Genomic DNA, 24810 nt, shown 5'->3' on the forward strand with positions numbered 1-24810 from the left:
TGCACTCAATTTGATTTAAGAGAAGACTTCAATTTGCAAAAAAGAAAGGACTTGAGGTGAACTTGAAATGAGCAAAAAATACAAAGAGCTTTCTATTTGACCACCCCTTTCTACCAAAAAATAAGAGTATGGTCCATATAGAAGAAACAGATTACAATAGCCTCACACATTGCCATTTTCAACCCCTAAAATAAATCACTGGGAAAAAAAAAGAAAAGAGAGAGAGAGAGAGAGAGAGAGAGAGAGAGAGAGAGAGAGAGAGAGAGAGAGAGAGCATGTAACTATAACTCCACCACAACCACCCACAGTCTCTAATGTAAGCATGGGGTTGGGGAGGAGTTTATTATTCTTTTCTCTATAGCAGCATCAACTGCCTCGGTAACCAATCCAATACAAAACTTCTTGAACCAAGAAACAGTTCCCTCCTTTCCTCTATTCTCTGTGGCCTCAGAAGCATACTTCTAGAAGAGCTTCAATTCCCATTGTTTCGGTCCAGAATCAAGGCCTTCTTTTATGGCAATTTCTCTTCTTTTGGTTCTTGTAAGTTCAGGTTCTTCATGACTTAGATTTCACCATTGAAGGCATTTGGTGTAAGAGAATTGCTTTCCATGGAGAGCATGTTCAAGTCTCACCGTGAAGCTTGTTTGGTCATAGTTTCAAAGTCAATGGACTTTGACACAAGAACTCAGATTCTGAATCCTTTTGTGGAAAAAGGATTCAGGGTCACTGCCATTGCACCTGATTTCAAATACATATTCAAGGGAACTCATGCTGAATCATGGTTTCAAAAGTTAAAGGAAGGGAATGTGAACCCCAATGACGTTTTCTTGGGACAAAACCTTTCCAATTTGCTTAGGTTTGCATTGTTGTACAAGTTTGGAGGTGCATACATTGATGCTGATGTAGTGGTCTTGAAGAGCTTCTCCAAATTAAGGAACACAATTGGAGCTCAGAATCTTGATCCAAGAATTGGTGAATGAAGTCGTTTGAATAATGCAGTGTTGGTATTTGACAAGAAGCACCCTTTGCTTTTCAAGTTCATTCAAGAATTTGCACTCACTTTTGATGGGAATAAATGGGGTCATAATAGTCCTTACTTGATTTTAAGGGTGGTTTTTAGGGTGAGAAAGAACCAGCAAGAAGGGTTTGAGAAAACTAAAGGCATGATCTCCAATGTAACAAGTCCTTCTATCTTTAATTCCGAGTTACCTTGGCCTTAACCAAGACTAGGAAACTATTCACTTTTTCTTAGCTTGTTAACATTGTTGGATTTCAAGCAGAAAACCATTATAAATTAATACTCATCATAGCCATTATTATTGTTTCACAATTTCCTGCTAGAATCAAAGTCAAGAAAGCATTAGATGTGTGTTTGTAATAAAAACTTTTATTTGAAAGGAGTTCTATATGATTGTGCAGTCTAAGTGGCAATGATCCTGAAGAGTCAATGATACCACCTCCAAGAAATTGATTCATTTGCAAGCATAGGTTTAAATTACACATGATACTTTCAAGTTTAATAGAGTAGCAAATAAATAAGTACCTCTTTATCTGATAGGAAAATGCCACACTCACTTTCAAGTTGTAATGTTGATTAAAAGAACCAATGCACCAACATAAAAGAAGTCAGAAAAATACTCAAGAGGTTGCTAGGTATTGTAAATAAAATTCGTGAGCTATTGCTTATCAGTTTTGGCAAGAAAACTAAGTGAAACTATCTTGAATAAGAAAGATAGAAAGCAATAAACTATAGAAAAAAGGAATTAAGTTTTGTGATTTGTTATTGATCATAAAGGAAGAAATCAGAATCATAGCTTTCTCTCTACAATGAGTTACACTATACATCAACTGGCCTCTCTCTATTATATACTCTTCACAAAAAATCTATGGTCTTATCATACAGTGTTAAAACTCACAATATAGGCACAGATAAAAAGAAAGAAAGAAAACACATGCAGGAACAGAGAATGAGACTTAAAATGTAAACTTAGCATTCGTGATGATATTCACCAGTTGGATTCTCTTAGTTCATTGAATAGCAGCGAAGATTCTGTCATTGTTCCAGATGGATCTAACTGCCATGAACATGTGAGAAAACAAAAACTGTGAAAGATTCAATTTGTAATATTCAAGCATTTTGTGTTCATTTCTAGACTCACGAGCATGTTTATCACCTTATATTTGCGTGGGAGTTTTTCAATTTTAAATCCATGTAGTCATTAACATATTTTATCTACATCTAGAAATACTGTCAGAAGTGCAACTTGCGAAAAGCTCTTCAAGACAAGGACCTTATACGATGTGATGGTTTAAATATTTACCTAACTCAAATTTTAGAGACTAATAGTTTAAATATTTACTCCTGATTCCAGATGTAAAATCAAAATAGACAAGGGGATCAAAATCAATAAACTGGAGAGAAAACTAATCAAAATACATTATTTGTATATAAATAAGGCAAGCAGGTCAATAATCTTCAAGTAGGCAAAGAGTAATAATATTGAAGCAAAGCAGAAATCTTCAAATCAAAGCATCAATATTGAAAGCATTTGCACTTATGTAGTTATATTAGCAAATGATAGATATCAAAAGGCAGCTTCATCCACAATGATCCACCAAAACCCAGATCAAATCACAGTAAAAGGAAGTGTAACACCCTATCATACTTAATCTTATGATTAAGTCATAAGACTGAGATAGTAAGGTATTACGACCTCTAAGAATATCTCTAATAGAGAAAAGGATACTTAACTGGGAGCCTTGAAACAGGGGTAAAACAAAATTGCAAAATAAAAAGCGCAACGCTCAGGAAAGGATTACTTGCGTGCTAAGAAACCTAATAGGAACATGATAAAGATAAGCAAAAGAATAAAGGAAAGCCAAGGAAACAACATAACTAGCCCCTGAACCTCTAAGAGGAGCAGCATACATAAGTTACTTGGAGAATAAGCTAAATACATATATACAAATAGAAAAACAAAAATACACCCAAGGACTACTTCGTTTCCCAGGATCCAGACGCCTAGCGAGGAGCCTCTCGACCTGCATCTGAAAAACAAAAATACAATATGGAATGAGAACCGGAGGTTCTCAGCATGGTAAAAGTGCCACGCATATAATAAATAAGGTCTTGAGAATGCCATAGGCAATCCTAGAACTTCATTATTCAATTATCCAACTTAATTACTAAACAAAAACCATAAACAGGGGTAGGTATTCTAAATCCCCCTAACTTACTCAATTTCAATCCACACCTATCACCAAACTATTTCTCCATTTCCTCGATCCCTCCATCATCCATAATGCAACAGGAACAAACAACCAAACAAGTTCAAGCACAAGTAATGAACAGATAATACAAGTAGTAAATATACAAGTAGCAGGTGAAATATATCAATTAGGCATTCCCAACTAAGGCATAGCAAACAAAGCACACATATGCATATGATGAATGTCTATCCTACTGGTCGTGAGCTCACATGTCGGTTATTTTGCCAGAACTTGACACATCTGGTAGCTAACCCAGACATTGGTCTCTAGGTTGCGCATCTCTAAGAGGATCATAAACGAAGGAGAGTGCCTTTTCACATCGAAGGATTGTGCCTTTCCACCTTCTCTTGGAGGATATACGAAGAAGAGTGCCTTTCCACATCGAAGGAGTGTGCCTTTCCACCTTGCAACCAGAGAAGGATGTGGGGGAAACAATACGAAGGATAGTGCCTTCCACCTTCCCCACATCTGCATCACGACAAGAGAGGGAACTTCCATCCTCAACTTGCCATATCGACCATTTTAGCCACACACAGTCATTCCTAAATCTCATCATTTATCATCATCATTTCCTTACATTCGTTCTTTATAGCCATAACAACATGTATTCATTTAACTTTCACATCATTCTCTTATAATTTATCACGTTTACCCTTTCCTGGTCCCGACCAAACCATTTATCAAACTCTTCTCAACCTCTTTAATATCGAATAATCTTAAAGTCAACCCAACTCTAACATTAAATCAATCACATCACACGAAGATTAAACTTTAACTTCTCGAACACATGACTATCATTAAGACATCCTCGACACTCTATTTTCTTTTCTATTTTTAATATAACAAATGAACTCGGAATTGCGCAAACTTTATGTTCAGGCGTTTATCTTGAAATAAGCTTTCTAATAAACCAAAGATCATAATTTTCTGATTTCTCTAGCCTCAGGAATAAAAGAAAAACCGTGACTGCTCTGCAGTGCATAAAACCAGAAAAACAGCAGCAGCATGTGATATTCAAAATTCAATATAAAATCCAAGTTAAATCCAATGACTTTAAAAATTAATGTAGTTAAACATTAATCATCCAGGTTTCTTTCTCAATTGGTTCTGAGTTAATACCATTTCTAATGAAGAAGTTACATTACAAGAAGGTAAGTAAAAATGAGTCAAAATCTGTTTTAGAAACCAACAAGCTTAGTACCTTTCAATTTGAATAACTTTTATTACAAAACTCCAATTAAGCTAAATTTTGGTTTGGGAACTCCTAGCTCATCCAGGAACAAGTGTGTCTTGGTCGCAACCCAATTTCTATTCAATTCTAAGAGTTACAAGCATTGAAAGTTGGTGCATAACTTGCTAAAATCTGTTTCTTTTCAGCTTTGACCATTAATATTCAAAAATTCACAACTCCTAATCATCAACTCTTAAAATTATGAAATTTGATAGAAATAAAGCAAGTTATAAATTTTTATAACAAAATTGGTTTTGCTCCAAAACTAAACTCGTAGAAGTCGCAGCAAGACAAACAAGTTGCTGCCCTGTTTGACCTTTTCTGCTGCTGGATAGATTTAACAACCTAACTTTAAAAATTTTCCATAAATTGTATATTTAACAAAAAGGTTCCAAATTTTTCAGTTTAGTTTCTTATATTCCCAAGTTTAGCCCAAACTTGGTTTCATGCAATTCTGATTATTACATACTTAGTTACAGCATATGCAATACCACCAAAACACAACTCTACATTCTTATTAACAAACACCAATCCTAATCCATCATAAATAAATATAAGAGCACACCATTAATAACTTCCACACCTCATAATTCCATTATATATCCACCAAAAAATCTATTCCAACAACATTACAAGGCTAATCATTAAATACAACAAACAATTCAACTTATCCTATGGTTCTTCTAACCTAAGTTTTCACAACACCGTAAATATTAAACGTGCGAAACTTAAACCATACCTTGGCCGATCACTTAATTCACCCAAGGCAGCCTCTCAACACAAAATTACAGCCCCTCCAAGCTCAAGTAAAACAACCACAAACTAAGCTTTGATCACCAACAAGCCTCCAAATATTCCCAATTAAATTCCAATGCATATATACCCACTTAATCTACACCTAATACATATTCATATTCCAATTTCAGTTTTTCCATAATAAATACAAGATTAAGCTAGGGTTAGGGTATCCTTCCCATACCCATATGCTCAATAGCTTGAACCCATAAGTCCCGGAAGCTAACTTGAACCTAGAACACAAGAATTGAACAATTTTTAACTTAATTGTTCATGAATTTTCAAAATTAGGGGAAGCTGGATGAGAAGAAAATAATGAGTTACCTACCAAATTGTTCCATGGATTTCCTAGAGCTCGTCGCGGTGAACATGTAGTCGTAAACGGTTCGTCAATCGAAGCTCCGAATCAAAAGTTATTGAGAGGTGAAATTTGAGTGAGGGTTAGGGACTCTCTTCCTCCCCCAACCTGTTTGGCGTGTTTGATGCAGAATGGGGAAGAAGAGCTTCTGTCCCCTTTTTAAGTATGGGTCCGGTTGGACCCACGAGTCCGATTTGGATCCTGGTTCAATCGTTTCGGTTTTTTTGGTCCAATTTTGGGCCAAATTTTTAAAATTGGTATCAAAATTCTCGTTTTGACGAGCTCTATCCTATTTTGATATTAGTTTTGTATTTTTAACTTTCCTAATTAAAATGCAATTTATTAACTAATTATTTACCGCTTTGAGCGGAGTTTACAGGAAGCATTTTTAGGCAACCCAGATCAAATAATCATTCAACAACCCAACAATTACAACACAACAACAAAAATTACAACAATATTTGAACAAAATTTTTAGATATTAAAAGGAAGAAGAAAAAATCGAGCATTCAGCAACCAGAGCAAAATTAAAAGCAGGGCCACTAACGTTCAGCGAGAGCAGAAACGACGGCAAGCAGTGACCCAATGGCGAGCTACTCCAAGCCACGGTCAGAGAAGCCAGCGAGGATGGGGACGACGTGCCAAGCTACCTGGGTTCCGGATAGGGAGAAGAGGAAGAAGCGGAAGCGCTGAGCCTGGGACGACGGCGGCAAAGAACCTAGGGTTTTGGTTTGGGACTTTTACTGCTTTGCTTCGGAGAGGTAATTGGAGAAGATGATTGATTTTTTGTTTTTTTATATGTTTTGCTTAGAGGGGAGCACGAATGATTAGAAAAATTGGAAAAGATGAAGAAATTTTAATTTTTTGTTTTTTTAATATGTTTTTATTTTGTTGTTTAAATTATTTGAAACTATAAAATTATGATTAATTAAATTTTAAAATTTTATTAATTTAAAAGGATATTTTTGTCTAATCAAATAAAAGAAGGATGTTTAAGATTTTTTATAAAATTAAATAAAAAATATTTTTTTATTTAATTAAAGGGGTGTATTAATAAAAGTGGTGATATAATATATATTTAAAAAAATAAAAATTAAATACTGATGTGGAGAATAAATTTTACGTAGCTTGTTATTACTTGTTCATATTTTAAACGTATCGGTATGTATGAATTTATCATCGTACCGTAGCAAACACCAAATAAATAATATTTAAATTAAGAATATAAAAAAACACGGTAAGAAGTAAGAACATAAAATACGAAAAAAGAAAAAAAAACTTGTTGTATATTTTGTTTGTATTTTTTCTGTTATTATTTTAAAAAGTTTTGTGCTTAAAATTTTGTGAAAAAAAATAAAAATAAATTTTTTTACTATTTTTTTATTCATAAAATCTTAAAAAAAATACTGATAATAAAAAGATAAAATAAAAATGACAACCAAACAAATTCTTAAAAATAATTATTTTTTCATTAACTAGATAACAAATATTATGAGTAATATTCCAAATTAATTCTCAAGTCACACACATTACTTCCTAACAAATCTTAATTACCAAATTAGTATCAAACTTGTTGCAAATCAATTCTAACATCAAATTGTTTGTCTTTGCCATGAAAGGATTAATATAAGAATTTTAAAATTTTAAAAAACTTTCACGTCTTTATTAAATAATGATGAGAGATTGTTTTGTCTAATTTTTTTTAACAAAAAAGTAAAAAAAAATTAGACATACATATTGATTTATACATCAATATTAAAAGATTAGGAGACTAATTTAATAATAAAAATTTATTAAAAATTAAATTGTTCGACTAAATTTAACTAAAAAATTTGTAAAAATTTTTGCACTTAATGTAATAAAATTAAACTCAATAAAAAATGCATAACCATCACAGTCTACTCTATCCAATCTAAATATGCATAATAACTTAATTAAGTTATTGATTGGTCTATCTCATGTCAAGAACATGCATCCTAAGCAAGATGATTAACTGCATGACTTTTATCATAATAAAATAATATTCAACCACTACAATTCTAGAAGTATATTATTAAGTCAACAACTTATACTCTTATACTAATAATGGGTCTGATCTATTTCAAAAAATAAAAAAAAATAAAATAAAAAAACTAACCTGTGTGAGATCATAATTTTTTTAATAATTATAATAAATATATACAAAAATAGCTTTTAATTTATATATTTATATATATAATCAAGACAAATTTTTAAAAGGAGAAAAAGATAGAAAGAGAAAAATAAATAAAGAAATAAACCAAGAGGAAATGAAGACAAACCAAGTAGTGCTGATTATTGGTTGTTCCATGTTTTATGGGTATAGTAGTTGATATATTGTTGCTATGTTCTGAATGCAAAACTGCATGGATATCTCCGAAGAAAGTGGATTTAACTTTCCTCTATAAATTGAGAAATCTCATTCTTCCTATGTGTGCTATTTAAATAATTTATCACTTCCAAGAAACATGAATAACCTTGATCTTCTTTCTATGCCCTTCCAACACAAATAGTTATTTCTATAAAGAACTAGGTATATATTTATACATATATTGCTTTTCATTTGCCTGAAGACCATGCATAACAATTACCGAAGGTTTGTATCTTGACTTCCCTTCTAATTTTAAGTTATATATTAGCGTTTTTGATCTTATAAAATTAAAGGATAGAGAAATTTTATAGGGATTAACTTATGGAATTATGATATATTTATGTGATATTTCACAAGGGTGCATATATGCTATGAAAAGAAATTCAGGAAACCACGACGATTGATGTGATGGTGTGAAAATAACACAACTCCTTTATTATTTTGTAAATTCATTAATACTACATATTATGGACATATCTAGATGTAATACAACATTACTCCTTTTCCTTTATCTCTTCTTCTTAATTAATTATAAAATAATGATAAAGCTAAATAAGAGTGTTACATATATTTCCCAATTGTATTTTTTCTCAAAAGTATATCCTACTCTCTCTCCTTCTCTCTCTCCCATTTCATTTTGTTTTGTTTTGGTAGAAACATTTGACTAGGGCTCATCAATAATCAAAGTAAATATTAAGAAAATAATTAAGATAATGAATTTAATTAAAACGTTTAATCATTATTCGTAAAAAAATGTTTTGATATATTTATAATTTTTAGATAAAAAATTTGAATTTTTTATTAACTTTTAATATTTTAAAATAATAATATTTATTTTAATTTTTACTCATTTAAATATTAGAAAAATGAATTAAAATTTTCTAATCATTACTCTTTATACAATTTTTTTTACATATTTTTTAATAAAATAATTAAATATTTTTATAGCACCCCACCATATATTATTAAACTTAATTTCCATTAAAATCAAATATGCATTCCTATACCGTGGATGGCCTTTTGAATTTAATTTATTTAGAATACTACTACTTTTAAATTCAATTAAGAGTTCCTTTTAATGTTATATTAATTATCTATTGAGTTAATTAATTAAAATGGGCTTAATTATTATTATGACGAAGGATGCAAAGAAATAACAACGGAATGCATCCAGCATGTGCGGCATGCAAACATCAAAGGAAGAAATGCAGTGAGAATAATTGCATATTAGCCCCTTATTTTCCAGCAAATAGAAGCCGTGAGTTCCATGCAGTGCACAAAGTTTTTGGTGTTAGCAACATAACTAAGTTAGTGAAGAGTGCAAAGGAAGAAGACCGAAGAAGAGTTGTTGACTCATTAATTTGGGAAGCATGTTGTAGGCAAAGAGACCCTATTCATGGTCCTTATGGAGAGTACACAAAAGTTTACAATGAGTATAAGAAAGTGTTCAATGAACTTAAGATATTTAGGGGCCAAAATACTAATACTAATACTAATACTAATAATAATCATCATCATCAACTATTGCAAATGCCGTTACCATCATCTCATCATCAAGGACTAAAATCCGTACAAGATTTGATTATATGCAATAATAATAATAATAATAATACTAATAATGGGAATAAAGGGAAACACAAAGGTGAAGAAGTTGATAGTAATAATACTAATAATAACAATAATGGTAATAACAACTCATTGGAATATCATCATGTTCATCATGATGAGAACAAGAATGAGATTATGGACTCTTCTACTACTATTTATAATGCATATTGTTCAAATTATTTGCATGATTTGGATAATATGATGAGGCAGGAGGTAGTCATCCCCTTTCAGCAGCACTCTCAAACATACTATATTACAGGTAAGTCTTGATGATTAATTCCTTGATTTTTAATTATCATATATACTCTAGTATATGTAAAGTACAATATCTTTTATTTATGTAATTTTTAATTAAAATATTCAATAGAAATTAATTATTTAATAGTCAATATCAACAATTTATTTAAAATTTAATTTTAATTTTTATTAAATTTAAATAAACTACGTACAAGATGAATATCCAAAATTTTACTAAAAAAATTTCAAAAATGATATAAAATATCTAATATCAGTGATAATTTTGTTAAAAATGACGAGAAATGGATAATAATAAGTATTTGGAGTTAAAGATAGATTTGATAAGTAAAAAACATTATTTAAAAAAAGAATCAATTAAAATCGGATATAAAAAAACAAAACTTAACTTTTTTTAAAGATAATGTACTAATACTTATCCTATATTATTTCTGAGAGATATAATTATTTATGTATTTTTTTTATTAACTTAAACTTTTGGGGTTCAATAAAGATTAAATTCTAAATTGTTTTTGTCATAAAAATTCTAATAATATATTATAAAATTATTTTTTATATATAAGAACTTGAATCGATAGAAAAACACATAAATTAAATAATTATATCTCTAATATTATTATCATGTGACTTAGAATAATTTAGTATTTATTCGTGTTTTATAAATCATAGAAAAAAAATAACTATTTTCCTATCCAAATATTACATTATAGGTAATCAATTCAATCGTTGAAAAACAAGAACATGGAGGATGGCCTATGTGATCGATGGCAGATATGTAATGGCAATAAAGGATTTAGATTCTTTTCTTATTACAGGTTTTCTTGTACAAACCAATGAACCTTGATGGGCTATGACATGCAGAAATGATGTTTACAATTATTTCTATCTTTTATATATTTAATAGCTCTCTCCCCATTATTTAATTAATAATTAAAAAGTTTAAATTTATCCTTTTTTTTAATTTGGCATTTATATATAGTATCTTAAATTTCAATCTACATAAGAATTGAAAATATTGTTGCCAAATAAAATAATTTCTTATATTTTCTAATAATAAATATTTTTCTGCATTGATCCTTTTTTATACTTAATTATAATATTTTAAATTTGTATTTACATAAAAATTGAAAAATATTGTCGTCAAATAAAATAATTTCTTATACTATTCGCATTTTCTTGCTAAGTTACTATATTATTTTCCATTAATCACAAAAGTAGGCAAGTCATCATTTACTTATTGATGCTACTATTGAAAATGCTAAGTTTTAAATAAGTTGATTTTCAAACATGGTAGGAATTTCTGATAAATCCATCCATTCTGGCAGTTGCCTCTCTTCAACAATAATTGGAATTTAATTCAACCAGTAACTTTAGTTTTATGTTTTGAAAATATGTAGCTTGACTGATTAATTTTACAAGATATTAAAATTTTATTTTTTGTTATTATAAATTTATAAATTTTTGTTGTTGATAATTATTAAAGGAATATTTTTACAAGCATAGAAAATTCAATTATCAATTATTTTAACTTTCAATCATTTTAGATGGCTAGGATTTTGAGATAAGTTGATCCAACCCAATATATAAGTAGTTTTTTTTTTATAAATTTGGATTCTCTAAATTTTGGATTTTATTTTAGAAGATAAAGTATGATCTTTTACTATTTATTTCATAAGTGGGATAAAAAATATTAGAAAAAAATATTCAATAATTAAAAATTACATTTTATCCTCTAAAATAAAAATTTAAAATTTAGAGGCTCAAAATTCTTTTTATATATATATAGATATATAGAGTTTAGTTTGGCAACTATTGCATCTATAAATATTAAACAAAAAAATTCATTTAATTTTATCTCTAAATCCAAGTTCACCTACCCATTAATAATAAAAAATTAACCTTTAAACAATGATCACTTATATTTAGGTATCATATTAAGTTTTTTTTTTTTTGGTTAGATTAAGAGTCCGTTTAGAAAGTGATAAAAGTTTTTTTTTATTTTTAAATTATAAAAAGTCATATTAATATTATTTGATACAATTTAAAAAAATGATTTTAAATTTTTAAAAAATTATTTAAAAATTTTTGAAAAAATAAAAAATATAACTTTTTTCTTTCTCAAAAACTGTTTATCATTTTTATTTATTAAAAAGAGTTTAACTAAGTTGTTTACCCAAATAAAAATAATTTATTTATAAGCTGTTTTTAATATAAATTTTTATATTTTAAAAAAATTTAAATTTTTTTAAAAAAACTTAATTAAGTTATTTATCTAAATTAAAACATAAATCCAAATAATATTTTATATTATATTCGGGTCAAATTTGCATTAAAATTTATAGTATTTTTTCTCATAATAATATTATAGAATTATGTACTTTTTTAAATGCACTGTATGTCAATGTTTAATTTTATTATGAAATAAAAAATCTAATAACATTTAATGTTCTTGTAATAAAAATGAAAAAATTTATCAAATTAAAAGATAAAAAAATATATTACATTATCAATAAATGCCAACCTCGCATAGTTTGGTCATGACCCCGTGGATTACAACAAAAAGCTCAATAGGGCTAAGGGAGATCAGTTTTCCAAAAATGTTATAAGGTGTTGGGCCAAAGGATCATTGAAGGTCGGTTAGTGATAACAGTTAGTTAGTTACGGTTTAGTGGGTCAGTCGACCAGCGTCGTTCAACAGGGTCATTTTCTGCGTGTCTCTTGGCGGTCGATAAGCCATCAATCAGTGGGTCCGAGTCAATCGATCAATTAGTTGACCCAGGTCTATTGGCAGTTGGTGACTTGGTTGTTTAGTCCATGTCCATAGCACTATATTACAGAATTATGGATTATTATGGCAAAAAAAAAAAAAATGAATTATAGATTATAGAAATAGATCAAAAATAAAAAGGAAAGGAAAGGCGAATTGGGGCCTAATCCAACCCAACCAAATAGAAGTGGAAGTCCAAGTCAACTGAAGCTAGACTGAAGTGGAACTGTGGAGCTTCATTCATTTCTTCTCTCTCAATTCTCAAAACACTACAACGTAACCAACATGGAATCGCATTTCTTCCTCCTCCGATGTTTTCTCCTCCTAGCTTCTGCCGCATGTTCTCTTTCCCACCCTTCTCTCCTCGGTGTTCACCCTCTAGGTACCGCCTCCGACATGCAATTTGCTTCCAACACATTAAAGTTTCAAACTTTCTCAATTGGGTGTGCAACCCAACTCAAAGTTTGAAGACCCATTTTGGAGTTCTTTGCAAATTTCTTTCTTTTTTTTTTTTTTGAGACTTAAATTGCTTTTTTCTTTTGGTGGTGTAGATGAGAAATATTACAGCTCTGAGGTAATCAAGTGCAAGGATGGATCAAAATCCTTCTCCAAAGATCGTCTCAATGACAATTTCTGCGATTGCCCTGATGGCACTGATGAACCAGGTGTGGCAGATTATAAAATTTATGATTTCTGTTATTCCTTATTTGTTGGCCTTTCTTAGTTGCAGGATATGTATATATAAATTTAAAATAAAAAATGCTATTTGTATATCAACGATCAGCCACTAAAAGCAGCCACCAATGTATTTGTGTATATATACATGCGTGGCTTAATTAATTTTCAATATGTATTTGTATTCTACCATTTATTTTATACCGATGGCTGATTTTTATGGTTGATTTTGGTGCTAGTGTATAAATACATGTATGGTTTAATAGTATATGTGTATTCCAACATGTATTTTATACTTGATTTTGGTGGCTGATTTTGATGTACACGTAGCATAGTCGATTTAAATTATATACTTCTATTGTATACTTTTCTTTTTAAAAAAGAAAGGAAACGGCCTGTATTATTTGGAACACATATGGAAAATTTGACAACGAATTCCTTGTTTGCACTAAAATATTTACTCTTTGATCTTTTGCAAAATGTGGATACAATGTATGTACTTCTTTTGGCTGTTAGTGTCACAATTTTCTTACTGTTTGATTTATGAATACTCATATAGAGATATGCTAGCAGATGCACCTCTATGCCAAACTCATGAGGTGCTTTTTTTCTAATCATTTATTTGTAACTTGTTTGGAGGCTGTTATGCATTTAACTGCAGGAACTTCAGCTTGCTCGGCTGGAAAATTTTATTGCAGAAACCTGGGAAGCAAGCCACAATTTATATTCTCTTCTCATGTTAATGATCTTTTCTGTGGTAAGCAATTTCTTCTGGACGGTGTATTTCTTTTTCATGTTTATCTCTCTAAGTTGCTCTTTCAAGTCTATTTATTATATCGCTTCGCACATGTCTTTGGCATTTTGCCAAGTGAGAGGAATTCGATAACCAGTGTCTCCCTTTAACAATGAATTGTTTGAAATGTTTTCTTAATCTCCTCACTTTCAACTATACAATTTGGAGATGGAACAGATAATCCTAAACAAATAAATAAACTTTTGATTGCCTTCTTTGCATTATTTCTTAAATTATAAGATTTTAAGGTCATAAAGTCATTAGTATCTTCAAATTCTATACCCTTTTGTGGGCTCTATGTTTTTAGCCGTTTTGCTTGGCTTTCAAATTTATATCCAAGTTTGATTCAATATTACTGCAGATTGTTGTGATGGGAGTGATGAATATGATGGACACATTCGGTGCCTCAACACTTGTGTAATGGGTGGGAATGCCGAAATTGGCAATTACAATTCAAAACTGAGTCAGCAGGCCTCTTTTGCTGGAAAAGTGACCAAAGATGAAGTGAAGTATGAGGACTTGGTTCATAATCTTATGAGTAAGATCGTATCCAATAATGTGCTCATGTGTTTTAAAACTCATAGGTGAATATGAATTGAAACTTGATATTGATGGCATAGGTTTGAGGTTAGCAATTATTCTACAAGTGGTTCTGCTTGCTTTTATCGTATTTCTATGGCGTTTTGGTTGCCGTTCCAGATCTAAAAGGAGGCGTACAATTGAACTGAAGGAGATCTAGCTATTTAACTGATACTGAACTGTGGTAATATTTTTTAAATATTTCCCTCATTTTCGATCACTTAATTTTGTTTGCTTTTTTTTCCCATATGCTGATGTTAGTTGATGAAATGTCAAATACCAAGGTATTAGTTAAGAACTTTCCACAGAATTAAAGTTAACATAACGAGATATGTTATTATATAATTAGGAGTTTTCTTTTTTTGTCCCCGGAAAAATGTTATTAGAATAAGATAGGATGTACAAAAAAGGATAGGCCATCCTCGCATAGATTAAAAAGGTTTTGTTTAATTAAGTATTTTATTTCAAAATTCAAATGTGGGCAGATTTATTTTTGGAATTTACTAATATTTTAGTATTTGTGTTTAATATCTTCCTCTGGTTTGCTATTTGTTTGACTCCTTGGTGATGCTTTAAATTTCAATACCATCAGATTTAGTTACAAAACTGCAATGTCTACTATTTTGCCCAAGGAAATCCATTATGTTAGCTAAACTTATCCCATGTTTAGATTACAAAATAAATACTACAAATGCATGATACTTAGCAATGAGATTTTCCGCCATTACGTCTCTTCCTTTGATCTCTTCACGTTGTTTTTCAAACAGGAAAAGAAAAGGACTGGCTATATAATTATATTTTGCTCCTATAAACGATGATTAATGCATACATAGGCTTCTTTTCATATTTTTGTATCTCTCTTTTTTCTTTTCTTTTCTTTTTTTCAAATCATATTTTCTTATTTCCTCGGATTGAGTATTAGATAACTCTTCACTAGTTCTTGAAGGCTTTGTCACACTAGAGGAGTTTGTTATATTCTACGCGATATCCACTGCAGTGCAATAATCCTAAGGGTAGTGCAAATTTGCACACTCAAATTGTGTTTTATTTATTTTTTCAGGTATATTTTCACAACAATGTTAAGAATAGTGGTACATGAAACTAATGGAAATAACATACTAATAACATACTAATGCTACTGTTGAAGTACACTGCTAAGAATGCCAGGCAAGAGAAGTTTATCCTAGGAAACATATATTGATGGGAGATAGCCAATGACAAGGATTCAGCCAAAGTCTCAAATTTGTTTGTTCTCTCATAAGAACAATGCACATTGAAGAATTCATTAGTCAATGTAGTAAGAATGATGGGTGCACAAGTCTTATTTCAAGAAATTCAATCCTCTATCTTGTTAGGCTCCACCGATAATCTGGTTTGGGATTCTACCAAGAATTTCAACTCCATGCATGTCAAGGATGGAGAGAACCCACTCTTGCCATCGCGTGACTAATTGATTTTAATTGTTATAGGTTAGGCTGCCTATATTATATACCCTTTGGGTGCGGTCCTTCTTTGGATCTTGTATTAATGCGGGATACTTGTGCACGAGGCTGCCATTTTTTATTTGTTTTTATTTCAATGTTCAAAGCGAAAGGGAACCTTGGTGGAACGTTGAATTGTCTCCGCGTGCAAAGTCACGGGTTCAAACATTGGAATCAACCACTGTTGCATTTATTTGGTTATGCTATCTAAATTACACCTCTAGGCACGCTCCTTCCTTAGACCTTGCTTAATGCAGGATGCTTATGCACTGAAATGTCTTTTTGCCCTTTTATTTCAATGTTCAGAGCATAGCCATTTTGATTAAAGTTGTATATGTGTTTTTGTAACATTACGAGATTTTATAATTTCATCCTCTTATTTTATCTTTTGGGTGTGTGGCTATGCCTCGTGATTATACAATTTTCCATGTAAAGGATCAATTTTCTGGTATGTTATCAATAATTGGCTGATATCTTTTGCACTTGTTTGTTCATCTCATTTCTCATCCCTATATATTCAAGTCTTTTTTGACAAATCTCTGCAGGTTGTGTCTTATTAAGGTGCTCTAATACTGTATAGTTGATCAATAATGGTGATTGGATCAACCGAGTAGCATATAGTTCTTCATCTTCACATGTTTTTTGAGCCATGGCCCATGCCAAAGCAGAAAGAAAGTGTGAAATTCCCAAGTCCCAACATTTTAATTCCCTTGAAATTTTGCCAAACTTCATACCATTTTTCTTTCTTTTCATGTTTTCTAGTTTACTTGAATGTGAGACGGTTAAAACTCCCTATAAAATCAATTTTCGTTATTATTTAATGAATTTTTTAAAAGAAGGTTTATATTGTCTCAATAATAATGTTTGGGGGCTGAAGTGTTCCTTTGTTTGGATAAAGGGTCGTATTGTCTTTCGGAAAAATAGATACGGGTCAGATTGGGTCTTTACTCCTTTTTGTTATCCTTACAGCTCCCATCCGCTGCTTACTATAGTTATCCTTCAAAAGACTGTATGTATGTTCCGTTTGCATTGCTATTTTTGAACCCATTCTTTGTCTATGACAGAAACAGGTTTGGCTTAGTTTATAGGAGGAAAGGTAAGGAGTTGATGGACTGATTTTTCACTGCTTAATTCCTAATTGTTGCTGGATGGCTATTTGTTGGTCCTTTTAAGCTAGTTTAGCAGACCAAAAGCAAGAATGCTAGGCCTAGCTGTCGCCTATAAATACTAGGGGTTAGTTAGTTTTTACTTAGAAAATTCTGTTAAGTTTGTTAGTTCAGGAGAGGGACAATTCTCTCCACAGTTGGTAGTTCCAACAGTGTACTCTAATAAGGGATTGTAATTTGAAATCCCTAGTTCAACAATAACATCCCCTAATTCTACTAGATCCCTAATACTATCAATTGTTATCAGAAGTCCATGGATCCTGGAAGTGGTGAATGGTGCAACCACGATCGCAGAAAATGGAAAGGAGATTGGATGTGATGGAAACACGATTTAACCGACTTGAAGACCTGCGCCACGTGTTGCAGGAGATGATGCAGAGGATCGATGCGTGAGTGGATTCCATGGAGCAGGACGCTCCGATCTGTCACAAACGGAGTTCTCCAGCGTCGCACCAGGCTGTTGGCGGCTTGTACTGGTGTAGAACTGCGCTGATGCAATGGAGAAAACAAGAACTCCCGATTTTTTGCGGTGAGGACGCAATGAATTGGATCAAGCGTATGGAGCAGTTCTTGCTCAGACCAGCGCCAAAAAGGGAGTGGCTTGCGGTGGTGATGTTTGCCATGGAAGGCCGCACGTTCACGTGGTGAGAAGCAACCTTGCCGACGTTGCAGTTGTAGTCCCTTCGCGTAGCATTATTGCGTCACTTCTAGCTTGAGATGTTGCAGAGTCCCTATCAACTGCTGCTGAAGCTGCGATAAACCAACACTGTGCGGGACTGCATTGACCAATTTGTGATGTACGCACGTCCCCTATCAACTGCTGCTGAAGCTGCGATAAACCAACACTGTGCGGGACTGCATTGACCAATTTGTGATGTACGCACGTCCGCTGTGAGGTCTTGGTCCAGAATTCTTGATTGACTTGTTCTTGAATGGATTGAAGCTGGAAGTGAGTGAGGAATGTAGGTTATTCATGTTCTAAACAGTGGATGAACTGATGGAGCTGGCGTAGAAAGTGGAGAATCGTAACACAGCATTGTAGGACACTCCTGGCCATGGCGGGGGCAAGGCTATGACTTAGAGCTTCTTAACTAACAAACCGGCACTCGCAGCAACAATGACAGGGCCAGCAAGTAAGGGTGTGAAGTAAGTGGCAGAATTGGCGAAACGAAGGGGAGTTAACACCTTAGTAATGATGAATACAAAGCTAATGTTTTTTCCAGTGATGAACCATACTCAGCGGAGCATGTGTGCAAGAACAAGGAATTCAAGCTGCTGGTCATGGAACTGGAGGCTGAGGAAGGGAACTAGTTAGAGCATGAGGCTGTTTCAGAAGCAATAGCGCAATTGGAGCTCAAACTTCTATGCTTCAATCGCCACCATAAGGCATCCAAGGCGTGGGTCAATGTGAAGGGACGTCGAGTGAGAGTGCTGTTGATTGTGGTGCCTCGGATAACTTTGTAGCACCAGAAATTGCAGCGGAATTAGGACTGGTCATAGATACTACACCTAAGTTCCGAGTGAGGGTGGCTGACCTACAATATTCGGAGGGATAGGGCATTTGCAAGGGGGTCACATTGAGCTTCCAGGGGCTGTCCATAAAAAGAGGATTTCTACATTTTTCCCATCAATGAGGCTGAGTTTGTTTTTTGGCTGGCATGACTAAATAAGCTCGGGGTCATTCGAGAAAATTTTAAGGACTCTTGGATCGGGATATTCAAGGGTGGGGAGGCTTTAACCTTGAAAGGCGACTCGAAGTTGTGTTATGGTGGGCTAGGTTTACATTCGGCCTCGGTCAAGTGTGCCACAGTTGGTACAAACAGTGTTGGACGATCATGAGGTAGTCTTTCACCCACTGCCAAGGTTACCACCGCATCGATCGCATGATCATGCTATTCTCTTAAAGGAAAGGGCTGTTGTCCCTAATATTTGGCCTTACCAAATTAGGATGCGTGACGAGGATATTCACAAAATTGCCTTCTGGATGCATGAGGGACACTACGAGTTCTTGGTAATGCCATTTGGCCTAACCAACATGCCGAGTTCTTTTCAAGCATTGATGAATAACATCCTTAAGCCGCTGTTATGGAAGTTCTTGTTAGTCTTCTTTGACGACATCTTGATCTACAACTGAGATGTTGAGAGTCATGCCGAATTGCCGATCACTTGCAGCGAGTATTCCGCATCCTCATCACCAATCCGCTTGTGTTAAATGCCAAGAAATGTACTTTCGCATTAAATTTGGTGAACTTTTTGGGCCACATAGTCTCAGTTGAAGGGGTGGTTGCAAACCCTAGCAAAACTGCAGCCATGCTTGCTTGGCCAGTCCCTAAGGATGTGCGTGCCTTGCTGGGGATTTTGGGCCTCACTGAGTACTATCGGCAGTTTGTGCTAGGGTATGGCATCATTGCTAGACCATTGACAGATTTAACAAGAAGAATGCTTTTGAATGGAATGATAGGGCTATGGCAGCTTTTGTAAAATGAAAATCCCACATGGCAGCCCTTCCCACATTGGCTGTCCAGATTTTAAGGAAGAGTTTGTCATAGACCAATGCCATGAGGGAAGGGTGGGGGGCTATGCTGTCTCAACAGGGGCACCCGATTGCAATTTTAAGTCAAGCATTGTTTCCAAGAATGCGTCAAAATCAACTTATGACAGGAAATTAATGGCGGTGGTGCTTACTGTCTAAATGGCGCCATTACTTGTTGTGAAGTCACTTCATGGTACTTATGGACCAGTGGAGTCTGAAATTTTCCACCGAGCAGCGGGTGATGGATCCGGCTCACCACAAATGGACAACAAAGTTGTTAGGCTTGGATTTCGACATCAAGTATCGTTCGGGGCTGGAAAATAAGGTAGCAGATGCTCTTTCGCGGCAAACGATAGCCAATGCTATTTTGGTAGGGCACGTAAATCTTTAGGAAAGTGTGGACGCGGAGATAAAAGAAGATCCGGAGCTGCAGATAGTTGTAGTTGCCTTGCAGCAGGGATCTAAGGATTTTCTTGGTTACTCCTTAAGAAAGGGGAGGTTGTTCTATCAGGGAAGAGCAGTGTTGCCAACAAATTCGGCTCACATACGCTCCTTATTAGCTGGGCATCTTCAAATGTACAAGAGGCTGGTGGCAGCAGTCTATTGGAAGGGGATGCAGTGACATGTAAAGATTATGTGGCAGCTTGTTCCTCTTACGAACAAAGCAAGTACGCCGCGCTTAAGCCAGTGGGACTGATGCAACCCTTGCCAATTCCGAGGAGAATATGGGAACATATCACGATCGACTTCGTGGTCAGCTTTCGAAGGGCATGGACACCATTTTTATGGTGGTCAACCAGCGGAGCAAATATGCCCATTTTATCCCATTATCACACCCTTTCTCAAGCAAGGAGGTGGTTGCAGTTTTCATTAAGAAAGTGGTGAAGCATCATCGGTTTCCGAAATCCATTGTTTCCAACCAATATAGAGTTTTCATGAACAGATTCTGGTGTGAATTATTTCAGGTGGCGGGCATGAAGCTGAAGTATAGGACAACGTTTCACCCACAGACGAACGGGTAGAGGAGGTGGTGAATAGGTGCCTCGAGACCTACTTGCGATGCTTTGCGGGTGGGTATCCAAAGAGGTGGTTAGAGTGGTGGCCATGGGCAAAATATTGGTTTAACTTTAACACTTCATCTCGCACTACCCCATTTCAGGCCGTTTATGGGGTGCCTTGCCCGATTTTATTCCAGGGAGAAACATACCCGTCGCAGGTTGAGGAAGTGGCTACATTGACAGCAACAAGGGATGCGGTTCTAGCTGAGTTAAAGCAACATTTGGCACAAGCTCAGCAGAGAATGAAGCAAGCAGCAAATAAGAAGTGAAGGGAGGTGGGGTTCGAGTTAGGAGATTGGGTGTACCTCAAGCTACCACCTTACCGAATGCGTTTCTTGGCTCGGAGGATGAATGAGAAGCCGAGTCCTCGCTTTTATGGGCCTTTCGAAGTACTTGAGAGAGTGGGAACAGTAGCATATCGATTGACGTTGGCGGACAGATGCAAGCTCCGCCCGGTCTTCCACGTGAGCAAATTGAAGAAGGTTGTCTCGACATCACAGCAACCTCAGGTTTTACCACCAGTAATGGCCGAGGATGGTGAGTTAATTATGCAACCCGTGGGTATTTTGGCATCAAGGTCAGCTGGGGATGGCTCCTTAAGAGTACTTGGTTCGTTGGCAAGGTCTTCCATCATGCGAAGATAGTTAAGAAGAGGCTGCCGCACTGCAACACTCCTTTGCGGAGTTCCACCTTGAGGACAAGGTGGTTGCCTAAGGGGGGAGTAATGATAGAAACATGTTTGGCTTGGTTTACAGAGGAAGGTAAGAAGTTGATGGGTGATTTTCAATTGCTTTCTCTGCTTAATTCCTAATTGTTGCTGGATGACTGTTTGTTGGTCCTTTTAAGCTACTTTTGCAGGTTTAGGAGCAGGAGTGCTATGCCTAGCTGCTACCTATAAATACTTGGGGTTAGTTAGTTTTTTAGTTAGTTAGAAAATTCTATTAAGTTTGTTAGTTCAGGAGAGGAAAATGTTTTCTACCGTTGATAGTTATAACAGTGTACTCTAATAAGTTTGTGATTTACAATCCCTAGTTTATCAATAAAATCCCCTAATTCTGCTAGATTCCTGATCCTATCAGTCTACTTGGTTGGAGCGGCAACATCTGTTGTGGTGCATATAATACTAGAACTTGAAACGAATCTTGGAGATCATCTTGTGTTTGAGAGTTTCAATTATTTACTATCGTTTCATTGTGTTGATCAGATTTGAGGGTGAATCTTGGTCCTAACGGGCATTAAGTCATGTAATTGAGGCTGGATGTGTTCCTCATTTTGAGAGTTACTGCATCGTAACGGCATTGATGCAATGCACATATTTAGAAGGACTTGAGGCACTGGATATGATGAAAGCAAATGCTAAAACATGAGCTGATCTAGAACATGGAAATTTTGTGAAATAATTGAGTCACAATGGGGATAATAGTAAGAGGAAGCATACTAGTTGACTAACGTAGGCTGGGTTCAATTAGTTTATCAGGTCTATTTTGATGTGACTCTAAATTGATTAGAAATAAATTGGATTAAATTGGATCTATCAGATATAAAATTAGTATATACAAATTTTATAGAATAAATTAATTGAAATATAAAATATATATTTTAATTATAAAATACAACTTCAGACTGGCTAGCAAAAGTACGAATACTGAGTAAAAATAACAAATTTGAACTTGGCAAAATATGCCCAAAATCCAGGCCAGGACGGGTCTTAAACAACCCTAAATGCGATTGTGTTGTAAGAGATTTAAATATTATCATATAGCTGTGTAAATTATTTATAGTGGATAATGTGCAGTTTATTTCTTAATTTGGAATTAGCTAGTAGAAATTTTGTAGAAGCTGTGTGCTAATTGAATTATGGTGTCGTTATTGTTCATGTTAATGACAATAATTTTGTAATCTGAACCAAATGATGCACAACTCGGATTTTTTTTTTCTTTTTTCTTACTATAATGATGCTTGTTATGTTTTATGGCATGACTCATATTTTTTTTTTATATATGTATATATAAAATTTAAAAGTAGTTATGTATGTGAAATGTATCATATTACGAATTGGTAAGAGGTAATATGGAGTTTATGTTCATCAGTTTTTTCACTTTCCAGCATTTGTTCTGTATCTGCTAAGCGATAAATTCTTTATTTCTTTGTAGTTTATTAACCTTTTAATTGTTTTCTTGGTTAATAACTAAAACTTGGGTTGGTTCAATTGATTTACTAGTTTTTTATTGGTTTAGAGACAATTGGTCTTTATTCTGATCTAGTGATCATTTTCGGTTAACTCAATTTATTTCAATTCTCAGAACCCTGATTCTCAAAGAAAATTATATTAAGAGTTTTTATACTAATAACAACAATAACAAAATCTTATTCCGCTAGGTGGGATTGACAAGAATTTTTATACTAGCAACCTAAAAATCTCAGTTATACTGACATAATATCAAAGTTAAATAAAAGTAAGATTTTTTTTGAACTAACACAAAATCAGCCAATATGATTAACTATTTTAATTAAATTTCAAATAATGTTGTTCTCCCTTTAAACACAATATCATTGAGGTTTTGAAAAAATTTAATCAAATATTGAACGGGTTAAGTTATTGGTTGAAAAGTTTAGAGTCTTATTTAGAGTTCAGTTAGAATTATTGAATTTTTTTTAATTAAATAATATATAAAATTATACATGAAAATATCATCAGTCACATAATGCAACATTTTTAACTTACCCCAAATTTCTTTGATAAGTTGCCACTCCTCATTACGTGGAACAAATATATGAGTTGGGTCTTTCTGTCTTAATTGAGAAGAAACATCTCTATACAACCATGTAGGTTTTAATATCACATAAGTGGAGTTCCTTCTAAGAGAGAATGTGGATTTGAAGGGGATGTGAAGAAGGGAGCAAAAGGGGTAAAAGGAGAACAGAGAACTGAATCAGGTGAAAAGTACCAAGCACATCCATTTTGATTTGTTATTTTTGTTTTGATAAGGTTTTGGTTTTGATTTGTTATTTGTTTTTTTAGGTTTTGATCCTGATTTGAATATACTGATTTTTTTATGATACTGTTTATATTTTAAATGCAAAAGAGAAAATGCGTGAGACATTAAAGCTGAAGATGTATTTTTTACAATCATTTAATTGGGTATTATTAAAGCAGTTAATATTTTAAATTGTGAATGATATTGTGACTATTTATTGGCTGATTTTATATTTTATGTTGGCTAATAATATTTTAAATTGTGAATAGGAGTGTTCATGGATCGGATTTGATCCATATATCCGCAGTGTTTATTCGAATTCGATCCGAAAATTACGGATATAGATCTGACCCGCAAAACTATCGGATCGAATCGGATCCGTACACTAATAGGATCGGATTGTGGATTTTGTATAGATATTCGCATATTCGATTCGCAAAAATAAAAAAAATAAATAAGTAAATATTCTTTTTTATATTTTATTTTAACTAATAATTATCATATATGTTGTATTATTTTAATTTATTATTTAAGAAAAGTATGTTTAATATTATTTTAAGAGTAAACATATTTAAAAGAATAAAAAAATGAATTTTATTGATTTTTTTAATAAAAATAATCTTTAAAATTATTTTTGTATTTTGTGGATATACCCGATTCGATTTGATCCTTAAATGTGCGGGTCAAATTGGATCAAATCCAAATTTTAAAACGATAAATATTGGATTCGATCTAATCAGTATTTAATGCTAATTGTGAATCATATTGTGACTATTTATTGGCGGCTTTATATTTTATATTGGATGAGTAGCATTTTTCATGTCTAAAATCGACCAAATTTCATTATTTAATTGACTAAATTTTAGTTGTATAC

At 33.3% G+C, this 24810-nt stretch overlaps 1 protein-coding gene and 1 pseudogene across 7 annotated transcripts; both read left to right on the forward strand.

The window, feature by feature from the left end:
- Nucleotides 1-322: 322 nt before the first annotated feature.
- Nucleotides 323-5671, forward strand: LOC112774741 (uncharacterized protein At4g19900-like; annotated as a pseudogene).
- Nucleotides 5672-12747: 7076 nt separating this feature from the next.
- On the forward strand, nucleotides 12748-16877 carry LOC112789865 (glucosidase 2 subunit beta). 7 transcript variants are annotated; one of them, XM_072232581.1, is made up of 6 exons: nucleotides 12748-13055; nucleotides 13225-13338; nucleotides 14010-14105; nucleotides 14503-14679; nucleotides 14762-14904; nucleotides 16747-16877. In XM_072232581.1, exons 1-5 carry the CDS (start codon nucleotides 12959-12961, stop codon nucleotides 14878-14880), a joined length of 603 nt encoding a protein of 200 aa, XP_072088682.1. In that variant the 5' UTR covers nucleotides 12748-12958; the 3' UTR covers nucleotides 14881-14904; nucleotides 16747-16877. The 7 variants fall into 7 exon arrangements, with proteins under 7 accessions (XP_072088682.1, XP_025687744.1, XP_025687746.1 ...); XM_025831959.3 differs by lacking the exon at nucleotides 16747-16877 and adding an exon at nucleotides 15781-16672; XM_025831961.3 differs by lacking the exon at nucleotides 16747-16877 and adding an exon at nucleotides 15868-16672.
- Nucleotides 16878-24810: the final 7933 nt, after the last annotated feature.

This window comes from Arachis hypogaea, chromosome 3 (genome assembly GCF_003086295.3).
Source record: "Arachis hypogaea cultivar Tifrunner chromosome 3, arahy.Tifrunner.gnm2.J5K5, whole genome shotgun sequence".
Classification (NCBI taxonomy): Eukaryota; Viridiplantae; Streptophyta; class Magnoliopsida; order Fabales; family Fabaceae; genus Arachis; species Arachis hypogaea.